Genomic DNA, 21,677 nt, shown 5'->3' with positions numbered 1-21,677 from the left:
GACGGAACGGTTCACTCCACCAGGATCAACTCCGCCAAAATAGCAGCGACACAACCAGGGCTTAAGCCCAGCCCAAGGCATCTCCTGCTTCTTCACACTCAAATCCCTCCTGACAGCCCACCACTGTTCTCTAACCACACACTGACAGTCCGGGCCTGCCGCAGCCTCCCTGCATCCGGGACCCATCGCTAAGCTTAGAAATTCCTGAAGGTCAGAATATCGTGTTTGTTTTCATAAAGCCTCAGAGGTTAAAGCTCCAATTACAAACTGCCAAAACAGTGTCACACAGCTGCCTCACGGCTAGGCCTGTGTTTACCACAACACAAACACAGACATATTACTGCTACGCCCCGCCTGAGGTCATGTAAATGTGGGAAATATGGCAAAAACATAACATCATAACAACATTTATTACATAAGACATACATGCTCGCTCGCTCATAATCGCTATCTCTAGCACCTGGTACCTTCCTCAACTTCCCTGCAACACATGATTTGCTTTTCTCGACTGACCGTAGCACCCTGCTAGCATTTTTTAATAATATTTTATTTCCAATTTTTCCCATTTTCTCCCCAACCCACTCCTCCTATCTCCCCAGTAATTCCCCAACACACCAGGAGGGTGAAGACTAGCACGTGCCTTCTCCAATACATGTGAAGTCAACCACTGCTTCTTTTCGAGCTACGACTCCGTTCTGATACCTCAGCTCACAGACGCCCTGTACTGAGCAACATCACCCTTTAGTGATGTGGGGAGAGAGCGCCACATCCATGCCACCCGAAAAGGACAATTGTGCTCCCTCTGAGTGCCGGCAGCTATTGGCAAAGCTGCACAAGCGGGGGTTCGAACCCGCAACCTCCCGCTCATAGTGGCAGCACTTTAGACAACTGGACCACTTAGCGCACACCCAGCAAGCTTTATCAGCTTCCCAAACACTTGTGAGCCCCCTCGGAGCAATGCTTCACATAGTTGGCTTCCTCTCACAGTCCAAAAAAAGGAGATTAGGTAAACTGTATACTCTCAGTTGCTCAGAAAAGTAAGTGTGTATGTAAATGTGTTTATGACTGTACGGATATGGATCAGCACTCTGTGCTGGTCAGCTCCTCAGTGCCTGATGCAGTTCCCCAGGTGGATGGTTGTTTCCAGTTCCGGTGTGTGTGTGTGTGTGTGTGTGTGTGTGTGTGATTTCTGTGTGTAAATGGTTGTGTGTAAAACTTGATTGTAAAGTATCCTTGGTTATCTAAAAAGTCACTGTACAAGTAAAAGTAACAATAAATTAACTTTATTTATTTATTTATTCAATTGAAAGTAGATAGTAGAAAATACCACATACTGGTCTCTCACAGCACAGTGTAATATTGGGAGTCCAATACATGTGTTATATGCATAATATACTGTATGTAAGACTTACAGTGGTGTAAATATGTATTTGCCCCTCTACAGATTTGTTGTTGCATTTTTGTCATACATTCATTTTGTAGATTATCAAACAAACTTTAATTTTATATAAACCTGAGTAAATATAAAAATCACTTTTAAAATGATGATTTTATCTGTTAAGATATATATATATATATATATCCAAACCAATCTAGCTAATCTATCAAATTCACTAGATCTCAAAAGGCATTATGCCATTATCTGAAGAAATTCAAAAACCGATGAGAAAATGATGAGAAAAAGTCACTGGAAAAGGTTATAAAAAGTCATTTCTAAGGCTTTGGGACTCAAGCGGACCACACTTAGAGCTATTTGTACAAATGTAGCAAATATGGAACACTGGTAAACCTTCCCATGAGTGGCCGGCCTACTGAAATTAGTCATATAGGGCATGAACAACTCATCCAGGAGGTCACAAAAGAACACAGAACTAATCTAAAGAACCGCAGATCTCACTTGCATCAGTTAAGGTCAGTGTTAATGATTTACTGTAATAATAAGAAAGAGACTGGTCGAAAATGGTCTCCATGAGAGAGTTCCAAGACAGAAAAAAAAAAACACTGAGGACCAAAAAGAACACAATGGACAACAAAAATTACTTGATGATCCCCAACTTTTTATGGTGTAGCTTCATCCAATAAATACTGTAATTGCTGTGCAGGACGGAAGTCATTACACTTATTTTTTCTAAACACAGACTTGATCTAAAAGAGGTGATTTAAAGCTGAACCTATCAATAAATGTTTGCCACAATTCATGAGAGCAGACACAAATGGCTGAATTGAATGGCTGTGGTGAAACAGCTTTCTGTGAGGATGGCCAGAGCAAATAATAAGTTTTCTAATTCTCAGAGTGGTTCTTTAGAGTGAGCTCTTTTTAGGTGTGTGTGTGTGTGTGTGTGTGTGTGTTTGGGTCGGAGGGAATGTAGATCAGACACACTGCAAACTTAACTTCAATCTCGCCAGAAAATTGCCTTTTAGAAAGGGTCCATTTAGCTGGGCCACAGTAGGATATAACAATAGCAACAGCATTGATCCGGTCCCCTTGCTCTAATGTCTGCCTGCTGTTTTTCAATCCACACAACTGAGCCACTGCAATAAACTGTTTGCTGCTGCACTCTGGTGCCATAAAGTGCCGTAAAGTCAATGCTAGGACTTATTAAACTCTTGAACTCTTTTATTTTTTTATTTTTTTTTTCAGTTATTAATACTAAAGGTAATTGTTCAGTAATGTCTATGAATTATTTAGTATCTACTTTATTCACTAACTAACCTACAATATCAGTTATAAGTAGATTAATACTAATGCCATCTGAAATCTGAACGATGAAGGTTATATGTGGAATTATTAAGTAAACAAAAAAGTGTTAAACAAACCAGAATAAACATTATATTTAAGATTTTTCAAGGAAGGCATCTCTTGCTTAGATAGAGACAGTTTTGTACATATTGGCTGGATTTTTTAAGATAAGATAAAATAAGATAATCCTTTATTAATCCCACAATGGGGAAATTTACAATGTTACAGCAGTACAGAGGAAAGGACAGAGAAACAGGTTAGGAAGAAATACAAACAAATAATGATAAATCTATATATACAAAAAAAAAAAAACAATTACAGGAAATATATAAAAGATACTTAAAAAATGATATATAGTAGAGAAAAAATATATACATCTAGTGCATAGAGATATGATTATTGTAGGGTGGACCAGTATTATTGCACAAAGAGTAACAGTTAATAAATATCAAATAAATAGTTTTCAGCCAGCTTTATGAGGTAGAGTCACCTTGAATTAGGGTTTTCAGTTAACAGCTGTGCTGAACTTACCAAGAGTTATTTATTTGAATTTCTTGCTTCTTAATGTGTTTGAGTTTGAGAGCATCAGTTGTAAAGTTTTGAAGAGGTAGAGTTATACAGTGTATACAGTAAATAGCCCTATTTAGGTAATATAATATTCGAATCAAAATTATGGGAAGAACCACTTGACTAAATAACAAAGTAAAGATCAGTCAAGTCAAAAAACGTAAAAATGTAAAAATGGCCTTCCAAATTGGGTACAACATGAGGTAAAATTGAAAGGAAAAAAAAAACAGAAAATCAAATTATCTTTCAGTGCAACTGTATTCATCATAACATTAACGGTAAATTAATGGGGTCCAGTAGTCTAAGCCCTGCCACTATGATCAGGAGATTGCTGCTCCGAATCCCGTTCATGCAGCTTGCCATCAGCTGACACAGTCCTGATAGAGCCCTGACACAATTGACATTGCTCTCTCTGGGTGGGTAGATGGCGCTCTCTCTCCACATCACTCCAATCCAAAGGGTGATGTCGATCAGCACCAGGCATCTGTGAGCTGATGTATCAGAACAGAGCTGCTGCGCTTTCCTCCGAGCGTACTGTGATGCTACTCAGCAATGCTACATCTTCAGCAGTTCATAGAGAGGTGGTGATTGGCTTTACACTTGCCAGAGGAGGCGTGTGCTAGTCTTCACCCTCTTCTTCTTGTGTTGAGGCATCACTAGTGCTGAATCGGTGGGACAACAGCCAGATAAATTGGGAAAACAGGAGAAAATGAAACGAACAAATGTCTGCATACTAGACTAGAACTGAGGTGTTTGGCATATGTAGCCCCATGCCTGCACACTGCAGACAGACACACCACACTGCTGCAAACACACACACACAGGCTCAGCCTGTAATCAGACGGAGCATGGCGCCCGCTAGCTATGATTGTGTTCTAATGGTAGAAAAAAATAAATGCTCAAAAGAGTCTGCTATAATCCTGCAGTCTCTCTCTCTCTCTCTCTCTCTCTCTCTCACACACACACACACACACACACACACGCACACACACACACACAGGACTCTTATCACAATAGAATAGCTTTGGTGGCCCACTCTCCAGTGATCTCACATAATATACATACACAGAAACACACACACACACACACACACACTCTTTGTGCAGTCCCACAGCAGCCCACAATGCTTTGTAAACAGGGAGACAGTGGAGGTTGAAGCAGATAAACACTCTCAGTGCAGCCCGCGTGAATCACTCTACCTACAGGCAACCCAGTGCAGCGCAGCACGTCGCCATGACAACCCGCAGGTGACTCACCGGGCTCGTTTCCACGACAACCCCAACTTTCAGAAAAGCGATGCTGATGCCACAGATGCGGCTGCAGCAGAAACAGCAGAACTGCTGAGATTTCTTTACACACCGCTAAGAGTGTTTATAATGTATGTTACGCTGTGGACAGTACTGGTTAGTTTTTATCTTACACTGTAATTTTGACGAATTGAGTCAAATGGCCTGTCCTCATCACCTACATGGGCTGTGATCCCCTATATTTGGCATTGTTAAAAATGTAGAAATTTTTTATGCTGCAAGTTGCCTTTCCAGGTGTTGTGCTAAATATTGCTTCTCTGCTAGAATTTAATTCACTTTTAATAGGATAGAAATGAACCCCTGATGGTTGACTGTTGTCTAGGTTCATTTCAGTCAGTGGCGCACCTGTGTGTTCTGTTGCCAAGATAGAAATAAACCAGAAACGTACCTGAGCACACCTCAGTTCGAGACCAGAATGCCCATCTGTGTTTATATATTCATAAACTCTGTTGCTATTTAAATGGCACAGGTGCAAGTGGTAAAAATAGACTGTTTGGCGGAGTTCAATCATGGCGAGTATCATGAAGCCGGGTGTGAGATAAGGCTTATAATGTGCAAAACAAAAATGCGCAAAGCAGCTTTTTTTCATATGCAATGGATGTAAATATTGTCCAGATTTTTAATTCACATTTTTTATTATTTATATATGAATTGCTAATACTTTTTGTCTGCTTCTGTGTGCTTTACTATCACTTTGCTGCTGAAACACTGTACATTTCTCAGCTGTGGGACTAATAAAGAAATATCTTATCTTATCTTATCTTGTTGATATTTCCAGCCACATAGATATTGATTCCAAACTTTTAAAAGGTACTGGTTATTCCCAATGTAATTCTGTATTTTGTACATGTCATATAGCGCATGGTGTTATGCTCTGATTCTCACACACGCATAAACACACACACAAACTCAGAAGCTCGTGAGGTGTTTTTGGGTCAGGCAGAGACTGGGAAGCTCTGCTATGAGAATACAGTGAAGAGATGAGTAACGAGTTGAGGAACTAACCGTTGCGAGGACAGGAGTTGAGAAGGTGGATGTCCAGAGAGCAGGGTTTGCGTATAACTGCTGTGGCCACAGATTCATATGGATTATCCTCGTCTTCTGGTAAGAAAACGTCCAGAGAGGGAGACTGGATGATCTCCACACAGCGCTGAGATTCCTGCAACAGAAAGCAGAGAAAGAACATTCAGAAACGTCAACAGAAAGAGGCTTTTATAACCATTTACAGTCATCATTTACAATAATATTTTTTTTATCTAGAAAATACTGAAATGTGTGGTGTGAAAAAGTATTCAGACCCCTTTCAACAAATTGCATTCAGAAGTTTCCTGATGACTGCTAATGACTAAAAAGAGTCCACTTGTGTGTAATCTAATCTCAGTAGAAATATAGCTGCTCCTTGACGGGCTCAGGTTGGTTAAGGGAATATTGGGTAGTAAACAGCATCATGTATCTAAAGAACACACCAGACAGGTCAGGAATAAGGTTGTGGAAAGGTTGAAAGCAGGCTTAGGCTATAAAAAGATTCAATCCATTTCAATCTATTATCCAAAATTGGAAAGAGTATGGCACAAATGTAAACCTAGACAAGATAAGGCCATCTATCTAAACTTACAGGCCGAACAAGGAGAGCACTGATCAGAGATGCAGCCAAGAGGCCCATAGTGACTCTGGATGAACTGCAGAGATCCACAGCTCAGGTGGGGGAATCTGTCCACAGGACAACTATTAGTTGTGCACTCCACAAATGTGGAAGAGTGGCAAGAAGAAAGCTATTGTTAAAAGAAAACATTAAAAAGTACCGTTTGCATGTTGGGGACACAGCAAACATGTGGAATAAGGTGCTTTGGTCAGATTAACTTTTTGGCCAGAATGCAAAACGCTATGTGTGGCAGAGAATTAATACTGCACATCACTCTGAACACACCATCCCCACTGTGAAACACGGTGGTGGCAGCATCATGCTCTGGGGCTGCTTCTCTTCATTCAATGTGTACCTCAGCTCTCCTGTTTCCACCAGAACTGTCCGTCAAGACAATAAATTATCGTGGTCTAAAACCAGGTGTTTCAGTTTCATTGTCCAACCCCTGTATCTGTCTCACACCAACCAGCTTTACGAGAGCTGAAAACTGAGATCTCTGAGCTGCTTCACGTCTCATGTTTGTAAGCACTGTAAAGTGTAAAGTGCTGCAAGAGTAACTGTCAGCCAGAGAGAGAGAGAGAGAAAGAGAGAGAGAGAAAGAGAGAGTGTGAAAGTGTTTTGTCTCATGTGATCTGAATCGATTTCCAATCAGCTAAGAACGGGAGCCATTACTCCACCTGCCAGCTTTAAAATCCTACATTACCCAGAGAGCAGTGAGCAGAACCATCAGAGAGTGAGAACATGAGCCGAGGTATCTGTCAGAAACATCTGCTCACTTATTCTCTCTTCCTGTTTAATCATAAATGATCAAACGTCTCTGTTTCTGATTCACAAAAACAGATATTCACAAAGTACAAAGCAGAAGAACCAGCAGAAGCACAGCGAAGACACAAAGCACAGACAAAAACAGTGATAGTGGAAGATCATGAATAATGAAGTAAATGCACTTTTTCTGGCGTTAGAAGAAAACTGACAGTTCCAGCAGTTGTCAAACTCCGAGACGGCGCTGAATCAGGCCACGGTTTTAGGCCTTCGGCAAGCCTGTCAACTTTATCACACTTAAATCACCCAACCCAGCTGAAGTTTATCTTGTATCTTCTTCGCTCAATAATGATGAAAACAATGTCATTTATTTTTTTCAAGATCCAGAACTACTCGATTCTTTTTGATCCATTTTCTGCTTTTATCATTTCTCTCTGCTTTTTGATATATATATATATTTTTTTCATCTTTTCTTTTTTTGTACTTTGTTGTGTTTTTAAACAATGCTGTTAGACTCTCTTTGTTTTGAAAAACACTGTTAAGTTCAATGCGGAGCAGCAAGGGTTGCACATCCTTCCTCCTCCGAGGCACGTGGAACCTTCCTCTGCATCCGTACAAACCAGCAGCTTTGCCCTATTTTCCTCCGTGCTTCCCCACAGCTGAGGAAAACGCAGCAAAATGCAGATCACTCGGCTCATCCGCTTCATCATCCGTGTGCTGATTAGATAGAGTTAGAGGAATCTTTCAAACTAGCACTTGCTCTACAAAAAGAAAAGATTCTTTTTTGCTTTTAACTACAGGCCTTAGAGGAAGACAGACCTGTGCTGCATCCCAATTGCAAAAACTACGCAGTAAAACTAAAGGTCCTATCTTACACCCTGCGAAAGTTGCGTCAGAATGCTCATTGCTATCTTACACCCCGCCAACAGTCTATTTTGACACCTTGTGTCTGCGTCGTTTAAAGAGCAAAGGCACTTGTAAAAAAAATATATAACACAGGTCTTTGCCACTGACTGAAAGACAGACGTAAGTAGTTAAAAGTCAGACATTCATTGCTATCTTGGCAGTGAACAGTCAGCAGGTGCATCCCCAACCGACGTACACCAACGTTTGTTTTGCACGCATAGACACCAAGCAGTGCACAAACCCGTAGTGTGTGTTTATTACAGCAGCTACACAAACATTTACATGAACAATTAAATGAATGAACAAGCGTGAACGAGTAGTTTAGTTTCCTTTAGTGAGAAGCGATAGATGCGTCCAGATAGCTGCGCCCCTAAAATAGCAATGCGCCAAAGTCAGAGAGCAACTGGCTTCTAAAGGGAAAGTGCAAACATACTTTTCCTGTCGTTACAATAGCAATGACACACAGACATGTTAAGCTGTGCAATTAATGGCTCGCCATTAGACGCCTAATAGCAGGGTTGCACCAAAATAAAACATTTGGCAGAAAGCCAAATACCAAATATAGAACATGTTTTTTGCAGGTGTTCTTTCATGTTTATGTAGAAAGAGAGGGTAACACTTTATAATAAGCGTACATTAATACAGTATTTATATTATTGATTATTGACACTAGATTATTAATTTGTTGTAAATAATGCCTCAATTGATTATTATTATATTGTTGTTAAGCATTGAATTGTATTAATGTTTAATAATGCCTTAACTAATGACAATTACTAGTTAGTTGCTAAATAACTTTACCATTTAACAATGTTCATTACTGTTGTAAGTTCTGTTATTTGTGACCCTTATTGTAAAGTGTTTCCCTGGAGATCTCTGTAGTGGGTCATGCCATGCCTCCTGCATGCAGCACAGGCACCACCCCTGGCCTAAACCACGCAGAACATTTCCTGTAGTGAGAACAAATCAGACACAGAAATACTCAAGCTAAATATTCCATTTATGGAGGAATTAATCTGGAAAATGCCCAGACCTGTTTATACATACAATATGAAGAGTTCAAATGTAACATTTTCTCCAACGCTACAGTGAATCTCCTAAAAATAAGACCAGCAGAGGAACAGAAGTTTGAGAGAAGAGTGAATTCAGGAGAAGTCTGCCTGCACACTGAGTAAGGAATGAAGCTGGAATGCCAACTAGAGTTTGAGATAAGGCCGGAAGACATGGATCAAGCAGAGGAGAATACTGCAGCTCTGAGTACAGGAAGCTAACTGAGAGACTTTGAATCAGGAGCTTCCTGATTCAGACTGCATTATCTATCACGCACACCCACCCGCCCACACACACACACACACACCCACACAAATACATGCACACTCTTACACAGAGTGAAACAGGAGGTTGAAGAAACTCTCACTTGGCTAAAATAGATTCTGAAACAGAACCTCGAACACAATTTATAGTGTGCGAACATGCTGATAAAAACAGCCTGGCCAGCTACACTACCTACACTATTACTATCATCTATCTAGATCATCTATCTAGATGAATACTATGACCAAGCTTCAACCTACCTAATCTATCTAGACAAATGCTATGACCAACCCTAATCTACCTAATCCGTCTAGTTTAGCACTATGACCAAGCTTTATCAATTTAACCAATCTAGACTTCCACTATGACCAAACTTAAACATCCTATTCAAACTATCTAGACTATCACTATGACCAAACTTTATTAACATAACCAATCTAGACTTCCACTATGACCAAGCGTTATCAATTTAACCAATCTAGACTAGCACTATGACCAAGCTTGATCAACCTAACCAATCCTGAATACTACTATGACCAAGCTTTATTAACTTAACCAATCTAGACTACCACTATGACCAAGCGTTATCAATTTAACCAATCTAGACTACCACTATGACCAAGCTTGATCAACCTAACCAATCCATCTAGACTACAACTATGACCAAACTTGATCAACCTAACCAACCTATCTAGATTACCACTGTGACCAAGTCTGATCAAACTAACCAACCAATCTAGACTACCACTATAACCAAGCTTGAACAACCTAACCAATCTATCTAGACTACCACTATGACCAAGCTTGATCAATTTAACCAATCGGTCTAAACTACTACTATAACCAAGCTTTATCAGCTTATCCAATCTAGACTACCACTATGACCAAACTTGATCAATCTAACCAATCCAGACTACTACTATGACCAAGCTTTATCAGCTTAACAAATCTAGACTAGCACTATGACCAAGCTTGATCACCATAATCAATCCAGACTACCACTATTACCAAGCTTTATCAATTTAACCAAACTAGACTACAACTATGACCAAGCTTGATCAACCTAACCAATCCATCTAGACAACCACTATGACCCAAGCCTTATTATGCTGATTGGACAGCAAGACCAAGCTTAACCATGCTGGCTGATCAACATAATCAGCAATGAGCATGCATAACCAAGCTGGACAACCAGCATGACTAAAATCCAATCCAACATACACATACTATCAGGGGTGACTTGTCAGGTTTGCACTTCTGTACTCGTAGACTAGCTCTTAAGCTAGCAACTTCTCCAAAAGTCTCACTACAACACTGGTGCATCTGCTTCACTGGAGCTTCAGAACAAGGTTTCCCTCCCACAGAGTAGTAAAAGCAGATGTTGGGATGGATGTCTGCATAGATGTTTTTCTTTAATTAAGCTCCTTCAACCACAGATGCAGCTCCTTTCTCTGAATGGTTGATGATATGTTAGCTAAGTAGTTTACCTAGCTAGGCAACATAGCTATAGCTATGTGGAGTCCCCATATATAAGTTAAATAACCTGCTGAACTGTTGGGTTTCCATATCTAACTACTTTATGATCACTGTTCACAGTAGTAGTAGCTTGAGACTACAATTACTTTAAATTTGATACAAACCTAAACCATTTAATATGAACAGAGTGGCAGAATAAGGTAGATAGGGTATATTTTCAACCACCTAGACCCTCCAATACCAGTTTACACCATTTAGGTCTTGAACTGGATTTTTAAGTAGGGTACAAAAAGTCAGATTGCTGATTGAGATGAGGCCAGGATGTGAATCTTACACATTTGGTAGTTTTACAGTAATTAAAGAAGAATTAATTGATTTTTCATTCATAGCAATACATTTCCTAAGACTCTGGTTTGCAAGTACAATTTGTTAGAGAAGTCTTCGATAACATTTATTCAGTAATAAGCTGTTTAACTGGGATTATTAAGCCATTTACCTAAGTTCAATACACATATTGCCCACATAAAATTTAGGCTATAGGTTATTAGGTTAGGTTTTCTTTTTCTTGGTCATAGTGTTAGAAGCCCAGAGTTTAAGGGGTTAAAAAGCTTGAGAAGAACACACACTCTTCTTTCCTTCCACACACACACTCATACACACACACACACACACACACACACACACACACACACACACACACACACACACATTACTCACTCACTCGCATACAGCGCAGTCAAGTACAGATGAAGAAAGTGGTCATCCTGTACCTGCGATCTCAGGTCAGCTCCTACGACTTTAACTTTTACAGTCCTTGCTCTGTCCACACTCGTTCAAACTCTCTCCTCTCTTTCTCCCTCTCTAAATCTTTCTCTCTGTCTCTCTCTCTCCTCTGAGTTCCCTCCCTCCCCCCAGTCTGACGGCAGAGATAGGGCTGAAGAGGAACTGTGTGATCTGAAGAAAGGAAGCAAACAAACAAACACGAGTGGCCCTCTCAGTAATTAGCAGGCAGCGTGGAGCTGCACATGCTTACAGCCCAGTCCAGAAAGGAAATGATCCCCAGCCCCGCAGCCTTCGCCCCCCGCACATGTGACCACAGCCTGACTCACTTCTTATCATTTTCCCCTCCTTTCCTAACTTTTCTCACTCCACTCCGCCTGCTGTTCCCCTCTCCACTCTTTCCTTTCTTAATGTGGCAACCAAGTCCACTCTGTCCACTCCTGCTTTCCCTCTCTGTCCTGATATATCCCTTCTTTGTCCCTCTGTTCCTCTCCCTCTCTCTCTTTCTAAAGACACAGTAGATACTGTATCTGATCTGAATAGACTCTGTCATTTCCTGTGATTTCCCCATCACTGCTGCATGTCTGATTTGGGGAGGGGAACACACTGGAGGACAGAAGCCCCACTACACAGAAACCACACACACACACACACACACACACACAAGAGAGAGAATACCAAAAGATGAATGATAATGAGAGAGAGAGCGTCCAAAAAAAGAGAGGCAATGTCATTGATAAAGACAGAACGACAAACACAGGAAAATAAGAAAAGAGAAAGCGAGACAGAAAGAGAAAGAGTCTCAGTCAGTGAGAGAGAGAGACAGAGACAGAGAGAGAGAGAGAATATCTAAAAGAAAGACAGAACAGGGAGGAAAAAGAGTCAGTGAGAAAGATAAAAAGACAAACACAGGGGAAGAAGCAGTGAGAAAGTCAGACAGCAGGAGAAAGAGTGTCATTCATAGGCATTGAGAGAGAGAGAAAGAAAGGAGGAAGGAAGAGAAGAAAGACAGAATAGGGAGGAAAAATAGAGTCAATGAAAAAGACAGAACAGGAAAGAAGGAAAGAGAATGCGAGACAGAAAGAGAAAAAGAGAGTGTCAGTCATAGTCATTGAGAGAGAGAAGAGAGAGAGAGAGAGAGTTTCACTGTGCCCTATTTTAGCGATCTATTGGCGAGCAATCAACCATGCATCACGCAACTTGATTTAAGGGTTGTCAGTTTGTCTTTGCTATCATAACGACAGGAAAAGTATGCCTTGCTTAAAACGTGCGAAAGGCATTAACTAATTTTCTTAATTAGTCTTAGGGGTGTTCTGGGCATAACATAAAAAAAAATTACCAATCAGTGTGTCACTTGCCATTTCCTTTAAGATCCAGGTAACCTTTGGCAGATTGGTATATTAGGTGCGGCGCTTATTTTGTATTTTGTTTATTGTTGATGTAGTTGTTTTACACACTGTCCTTGTGTGTGTATAACAAGCAGGATGTATGCATGTTGAGCGCCAGTGGCATGCCTGTATTGTCAAGATAGCAATGATCGTCTGACAGGTGGCTGTTTTCCAGGATCATTTCAGTCAGTGGCGCACTTGTGTTTTCTGTTGCCAAATAGCAATACGCTTAACATTTACCAGAATATGCCTCAATTTGAGACCACCAAGCCCTTCGGCATAGATATATTCATAAGCTCCATCGCTATATAACCAATGCAAGCGCAAGGCGTTAAAATGAGACTGATGTCAGGATGTAAGATAGCAATGACAATTGCGACATGCCTTGCACAAGATGTAGGATATGGCCTGTAGTGTCAAAAAGATAAAGAGAGAGAGAGAGAGAGAGAGTTAGAGGGGGGGGATATTGAGAGAAAATAGAGTTGCCATGATGGAAAGAGAATAATACAATGAAGGAGGAGTAGAGGCAGAGAAAAAAATGATCGATAGAGCAAGAGAAAGTGGGGGAATGCCAGTTACAGTGTTAGTCAAAGACAGTGGAAGTAAGAAAGAGAATGAAAGAGATAAATCATAGACATAGAAAGAAAGAGAGACCGTCATAGAGTGTGTTGAAAAGAGCGAGAGACAGTCATAGAGACTATGTCAAAAGGAGAAAGAGACTGTCTTGGAGAGTTTGTTGAAAAGAGAGAAGCAGTCACCGAGAGTGTGTTGAAAAGAAAATCAGTTATAGATGCATCTAAAAGATAAAAAAAGAAAAGAGAAAGGGGAAATAGAAAAAAAAAGATTCAGAAAGAATGAGAGAATGAGACACAGAGAGTAAAAATAAATAACAGACACTAAAAAGACAGAAACAAACAGAGAAACAGAGAGGCTAGAGAGATATCAGATGGACAGAGACAGAGAGAGACAGAGACTCATAAAGAGTCATTAAGTCAAGGACAAAAAATAGTCAGAAGGAGATATAAAGAGAGGGAGAGAGAGAGGGAGAGAGAGATCATATGATAAGTTATATTAAATCTGGCATTTGATCATGTGCTTGAAAGTAGGCCTCTCTATAAACTGTAATTTGAATTGCGGACTGGTCCAAATCGGGAGGAGCCAGCGGGGAAAAAGAGCTATTAGACCATATGACTTCTATACAGCGCCCTGAACAGTGCTATTGTACCAGAGTGAACAGAACGAACAACAAACACTGCTAAACAAAACACACTCACACATACACGATCAGAGCAGCAGCTCTCGCTCAATAACAGTTTAACCACAACACTCAATTCCTCTCCTTTCAGCCAGGCAGAAAACAACCCCTCATCAAGATCTGCTGTGGTGTATTTTCCCTCAAACACCTTTGTGGAATTATTTTTCACTCAGAAAATAATTAAAACACAGAGTAACACACTGTTGAAGGTGTGGTTTATAAACTTTATATCAAAGGTGAAGTGGTAGCTTTTTAATCTACAGTTATTGGGGTGTGTTGAGCGGTTTCTATTAAACGAAAATAGCTTTTACTCCCTTTTTTCATATCAAAACCAAAAGACAAAAGTGTATATATAAACAACTGTCAATTATAGAATGTACATCAATTGGAAATGTAATGTATTAAATATCTATCCAATTCCTGAAAAGGCTTTACTTAATATTAATAAGTATAATATATTACTCCTAAATATTACAGGAAGGTAACCAACAAGGGGTGTACGATATTCCCCTTAAAATATCACAATTGTTAAGGGTATTTTGATATAAAAATATACTTGGGTATTTGAAAAAAACAATGAATTAAAAAAGTATATACTACTGCAACAAAACAAATATTACATTTGATTTGGCAAAATTATTGCACATGATATGATATGGCACACCACTGACATTTTCAGTAGATTGCAAAAGAATTCAAAATAAATGATACTAAACAGATACAATCTGTCTCTAGTAGATATTTAATGAGAAATGAGAACTGTGTGAATTTTCCTTTTTAAACAAACAGCAAAAAAGTTAAACCCTGATGGCCTATGACTCCCTTAAATATGACTATATGACCATATTTAAAGCTATTTTGGTATTTTTCGATAACGATATTCAAATAAAATTGACAATGCTATTGCATATTGCATATAACCAGCATGGCACACCCCTGCAACTAACAAATAGTCAAACACCTCAAACCTAATGCGATATCAAAGGCATCCGAGGGTTCAGAAAGATCCATTTTTGGGCACAGAACTCGAATGAGATTGTGTGAGTGAGTGAGACAGAGAAAGAGAGGCAGACTCACAGTAAAAAGAGGTACAGAGAGGAAAGGAGCGAATAGACTGAACAGATGTAGTGACCCCAGAGAAATGACTTGCCTCCCTCCTGAAATGAGCCAGCTCCTGTGTAAAAAGAGCCAAGTGCTGTATTGGCCTTTCCTCATTAAACCACTTCCCTGGCACTGCTGCATCACTCTTATGCTGGGAGTTGGGTTCATTTGCAGAGGGAAAGTTCACTGAAAGAAGGAAACGCCAGCCTCAGCAGTGGCAACAGGGACTGTGGGCCGAAGGAAAGTAACCCTAGACTCTAAACTACCTTTAGAGAGGTGGAATGTGGGTGTAGTGCAGCGGTTAATGTAGAAGTTCACATTTTACTTCATAGTTACTTTCTTTCTAAAAACATCTCAGACCATTTTATATCAATCGGTTAATTTGTTAGTTCAAAGTACAGGGGTTGGACAATGAAACTGAAACACCTGTCATTTTAGTGTGGGAGGTTTCATGGCTAAATTGGAGCAGCCTGGTGGCCAATCTTCATTAACTGCACATTGCACCAGTAAGAGCAGAGTGTGAAGGTTCAATTAGCAGGGTAAGAGCACAGTTCTGCTCAAAATATTGCAATGCACACAACATTATGTGTGACATACCAGAGTTTAAAAGAGGACAAATTGTTGGTGCACGTCTTGCTGGTGCATCTGTGACCAAGACAGCAAGTCTTTGTGATGTATCAAGAGCCACGGTATCCAGGGTAATATCAGCATACCTCCAAGAAGGACGAACCACATCCAACAGGATTAACTGTGGACGCAAGAGGAAGCTGTCTGAAAGTGATGTTCGGGTGCTAACCCGGATTGTATCCAAAAAAACTAAAACCACGGCTGCCCAAATCACGGCAGAATTCAATGTGCACCTCAACTCCGTCGGGACAAAAAATTATTGTGGTCTAAAACCAGGTGTTTCAGTTTCATTGTCCAACCCCTGCAGTATACTAAATAATAATAAAATAGTTAAGAGTCCTTGGGTGAGACTAACATCAATACCATTACCTGTGTAATTTTATTTAAACGTAAGACTCCCTGGAAAAGAGTGTCAGCCAAATTACATAGATGGAAGATAAATATAAATCCACTGGATTACATTCATGTACCTACAGTATATAAGGGTGATCAATAGCATTTTTTATTTGTCACAGCCCCCTATAATACATCCAAACTGTTTTCTCTTGTCTCTCTTTTAGGGTATTTTAGGGTGCCTTTTTGGAAGTTGGAGGTCCCCACATTAACCTTGGTCCTCATAATGTAGGTACATAAACAAGTATGTGTCCACATATGAAGATTAATACAAACCCAGACACACATACAGACTCCTTATTAACAGATCTTGACTGTAGACTGTGTGAGGCCTGTAGGGCAATCAGGGGCATTTGTAAGTGATGGAATTCCAAGCTATTGGCCATGTCAGGGTAAACTCGTACAGAGACGACTGACAGCAACTCATTAGAGGCGTCCAGCACAGCCAAGCACAGCATTTCCATTACTGCTCTACTTAACAAGCAACCAGAAACACACTCAAGGAGAAGCCTGCTTACACTTTGGATTTTCACGGAATATAAATTGGCAAAGACAACAGCTCGTCCACTAGGAAGCCGTAGAAAGCAAAACTAATACATGCAGCACTTCATTCCTGTCAGCTAGCAGTGTTGGTATAATCAACCTCTTTCCTAATCATTTTCTAAATCTTTACCCACCCACTTTACCCTCCTATGAGCTGAATCATGTGAGATTGCTCTCCCCGTTGCCTCAGCTGGGCTGTATATATTTTCTGAGCACTAAGGCATGTCCCGGGCTATGTGCAAGCGCAATTAGCTTTTGATCAAGATCGTAAAACACACACTACTTTAAGGAGACTCTTATTTCAGGCCGTCTATTTGGAGTAATCTATCATACACACACACACACACACACTAAACAGCAGTACCACTGGAGAAGAGGAGAACAAGCCAGAGAGACATAACTCTTCTCTGGTGAATACTCTCAGAGAAGCTTACCCACACACACACACACACACACATACATACACACACACATTGAAACTCCCAAGCCCTCTCTGCACACTCAGGTTTAATTCTATTACATGAGAAAAGAACTGTGATGAAATACGTTAAACATAAATTAATTACAGTAGGACAAAAGTTTACTTATTTTATTCTGTGTTCATTGGCTGTGTTCACTTGTCTGTGCTTTACACACTGTTTAAAGTGAACAGGAAAAACAGGAACACTTGTATTAGATGCTAAATGACTAAAAGACTCTATAACACTTCTGCAATCTGAAATTAAAACAGGTTAAGAAACAGTAACAACCAGAAACAGAATGCCTCATTCATATTCCCACAGTTAGCACTGGATCAGTGATCACTAGATCAGTGTTTCTCAAAGTGTTCAGGCCACGTATAACAATGACCAAACTAAAACTAAAACCAAGTACATCCTAATAGCTATTTCACAAAAACACATGTAGCTCCCACATACTTATATACAGTATGCTAGAATGGTAAGTTGTTTGATTAAATGATTAAAGTTGCTGGTTAATTTAGTATTCCTTCTTATTTATCTAGTATTTATAATGCAGACATAGTTGTGAACTACTGGGGACTGGTGGTTAATATAGCATATATTGTGGCGTTCCACAGGATTTGACTCTAGTATCAATAAAACTGATGTTAATAATTATAAAACTGTAGTTCTGAGAGTGAAGGACTGAAGTGTTCCAGGCTTACATACACATTTCTATTCTATGACTAGCGGTGGGAGTCGCAACGGTTTTCCCAGTTTTATTGGATTATGATCATGAAGTGTTGACTCCACACCTGTAAAACTCCTTAACAGGCCTTGGACTGTATACAGGCTACAAGTGTAGGTGACACAAAAGCCCTTTTTCTCTGCAGTAAAATAAGTTATGTACGTTGTGAAAAGGTTTTGTAGAATCCTACAGGTCAGATCAGAGCAGATCTCTCTCTCTGACTGAACATAACACGCTCGGTGCAATTACCCATTCTCCCCAGAGAGGGCCCTAAATCCCAAAACTTATGGACATCATAAACATGGCACCTTTTTAATGTATTGCTTGAATAGAAATCCAAAAATGCTGGTCTGTTAAGGTGATAGGTTGTGAGGTGTTATCTTGTTATCTTCACCGTGAGTGGAGTTAAACACTGGCCATTATCATTCTTATAGCAAAATGATGTGTCATGTGTAATATGTCTTAGAAGGCATTACCACCCACAGTGGACAGCACAGTAGGTGGTAATGATCGTGTCCAGTGGTGCCTGGCTAGAACTGTCCACGCGAACAGACAAGAAACTCTAGGAGAAATTACATCCATTTTCAAATCAGGAGACCCCACACAGGCATGCTCCATAAGGCATAGCAAACTTCATCAGACATGATACTAGTTCCTGTAACATGACATGACCTATATGTATGTATAATTACCAACTACAAGAAGTGTTTGGTTATTAAAGTTAAAGTTATTCAGCCAGGACCTTCAAGATGTAGGGAGGAAGAGAGAGGGATGCTACATTAGACATGGCTCTATTCCAGCTTTTTGAAGATGAGATGCGTTGCTATCATAAAGCTCTAAAAAAAAATTTATTATGAAATATTAAAAGGTCTTACTTTCAACATCAGGTACTGTATGCGTTTTCTATGCTCTATTGTGAATAAAATATGGGTGTATGAGATTTACAAATCATTGTAAATTTCATATACATATTTAATTTCTATTAAAATTAAATTTATTTTACGCAGTCTCCCAATTTTTTTGGATTGGGGGTGTACATAAGAAAAAAAAATCTGAGTTTATTTATTTATTTATTTATTTTTAATTTCAATAGTCTTCTGTGTACCACTTGCAGAATTTTTTAATTTTTAAATACACACTATCCTGATAAATCTGAGTAAAGAAGACTGCTGGAAACTAAACATACAATTACATTTACACACATTTGGACAGGTACAAATTGCCCAAAAAAAAAAAAAATAAATAAAAAATAATATATAAATATATAAAACTGTAATTTTCATAAACAGTGACTAGTACTCCCCGTGGACTCGCCTATGATTCATCTACTGGTACAGACTGTGATTCAGAAAGCAATCAGTGAATACTGCAAATTTGTGAAAACGCTGACATGAGGACCAACACATTATTATAACTTAAATATGATACTCACATGATGAATAATGCTGTTTAGAAGAAGTAGTGTCACATACTGCTAATTAAACTACATGCATTAATGCCTGACCCTTCACAACTACTCAATTACACAGACTATAGTAGCTTTACGGACTCATATAATATAATTACTAACTGCACAGATCTAATCTGAAATTAAAAATTTTTCTAGGGATTAATTAGCGTTTAGTCTTTGATTAGCAAAACTTTATGAAATCAGATCCAGATTACTTCAACTGAAATTGTGTTCATTAAAATGTGCTTTATTGATACTTAGCCAGCAATGAGACACACAGTAATGTGTATAAAGAGAATATAAAGATATGTAATAGATGTAATGTATTGCAAATATATGTGCAATACAAGCAAGTGCTGGCACATATAAACACAACCAGGCATCCACAACCAGAGAGTAACATCATGAAGGCTAACAAAACATGAAAACCTGAGATAAACCTCATACAGGATCAGGGTCGAAAGCCAAGTGAACAAATAAAGCAAAGAAACAAAAATCCAGAGGGCAAAACCAACAATGATTAATTAAGCAAACAGGCAGAGACTGGTACTAAGTTGACGAACTACAAAATAACAATTTATGGAGTATGCAACTACGGAATGTTGGCAATACCTTGCCACTAGTTGACCACAAAAAACAAGTACATATACAAAACAGGACTGATTACAAACAGGTGAGAGAGATAAGAACTCTGGGCGTGAGAGCTGTTTATGACTGGTGGATGATGAACATGTGACCTCCCAGGTGTATCAATGGACAGAGTATTATGGGAATATCAGACATTGGAATCGATGGAGACAGAAGAGAGGCCAGAAAGTCTGACAATCTGAAATATACAGTGTATTGTATGTAATATATCTACACAAGAAACTGAAGAAATAAGAATATATTTGCATATATTTGCGCACCTCTCATGTAAACCAAACTTATTTAATCTCTTTCTGATATTAGAATTTGTATCTTGATATTAACTCCGGCAATACAGTAGCTACCTCTAGGTTCACAGTTATTTTACTTGTAAATCATTTTGCAGCCAGTAAAATTAATGATTTCTGATTGTTTTTACAATGTTTTTAACTTTTTAAATTTCATATTTATGGAATGGATTTAATATATATATATATATATATATATATATATATATATATATATATATATATATATATATATATATATATCATTATTGTTTCCAAAGGTATCAAAGAGCTATTTTCCATTAATTAATTTTTACAAAAAGACAATTCTTCAGTTATACTGTATGTGTATTATTTATATTACTTCATTCTTTAAATATTGCTCAAATATTCAAATCAGGCGCCTACAACCTTATCTGGCTGCATGGTGGCTTAGTGGTTAAAATGTTTCCAGTTCCCACCTCCCAGTTCTGGGGTCTCGGGTTCAAGTCCCTATCTGGGTGGAGTTTCCATGTTTTCCTTGTGTCTGTGTGGGTTTCCTCCCACAGTCCAAAAACATATATATATATATACAGTATATATATATATATATATATATATATATATATATATATATATATATATATATATTAATAGGATATTTAATAATTATATATATATATCTATATATAAATATATAATTCTTATTATTCAACCCCACCCCACGTGGGGATCGAACCCGGGCTGTCGCGGTCACGGCCCAACGCTCTAACCGCTGCACCAGCGAGCGGATTGGGACGCGGCCGCTTTAATTACCCTTTAGAACAGCCTCCGAAAGGGGCGGAGCAACCAAAACGGGCGGAGAATAAAACGTGCAGAAAACAAAACAAACCCGAAAACGGGCGGACAAACACAAAATGGCGCCGAGCGCGAGTGAGGGAGAAACAGAGGATCGCCTGGGAAGCGAGGCTGCCCCTTATTTTCGGGGAGGTAAAAGGAACAACTTCCCAACTAAAACAAAAGGTAGGACTCTTGGTGCTTGTGGGTGAACTGCGGTTTCACCGGAAGGGGAGGAAGGGGGAACCGCGGGGAGCCAAACAAAGAGAGTCAGCGCGCTGCCGCTGCTACACACACACAGACACACACAGGCTTGAGGGGAGGGGAGCACACTGCTCTAGCCTCACCAGACTCGAAAGAGAGAAAAGGAAAATTAAAGAGGAGACGAGGAAACAGCGGTACTGCTCGCCTCGCTCACAGAAAGGTTGGTAGCGGCACTTGCCGTAGATAGTAAGAGAAAAGAGCCGAGGCTTGCTCGAAAAACGGGCATAGATTCGCTCTCACGAGC

General features: G+C 39.4%; 1 protein-coding gene across 8 annotated transcripts in view; it reads right to left on the bottom strand.

Annotated features, from left to right (window-relative positions):
* The window catches only part of anks1b (ankyrin repeat and sterile alpha motif domain containing 1B), a 441,679-nt gene that overhangs the window by 243,180 nt on the left and 176,822 nt on the right, over positions 1 to 21,677 (bottom strand). For all 8 annotated transcript variants that reach the window (XM_049474291.1, XM_049474289.1, XM_049474290.1 and 5 more), the window contains one exon: positions 5,620 to 5,773. In XM_049474291.1, coding sequence (XP_049330248.1) covers positions 5,620 to 5,773 — 154 coding nt within the window. The remainder of the gene's footprint in view (positions 1 to 5,619; positions 5,774 to 21,677) is intronic.

Source organism: Astyanax mexicanus, chromosome 2, assembly GCF_023375975.1.
Source record: "Astyanax mexicanus isolate ESR-SI-001 chromosome 2, AstMex3_surface, whole genome shotgun sequence".
NCBI lineage: Eukaryota > Metazoa > Chordata > Actinopteri > Characiformes > Acestrorhamphidae > Astyanax > Astyanax mexicanus.
The sequence above is the reverse complement of the archived record's forward strand: the minus strand, read 5'-3'. Positions and strand labels throughout refer to the sequence as shown.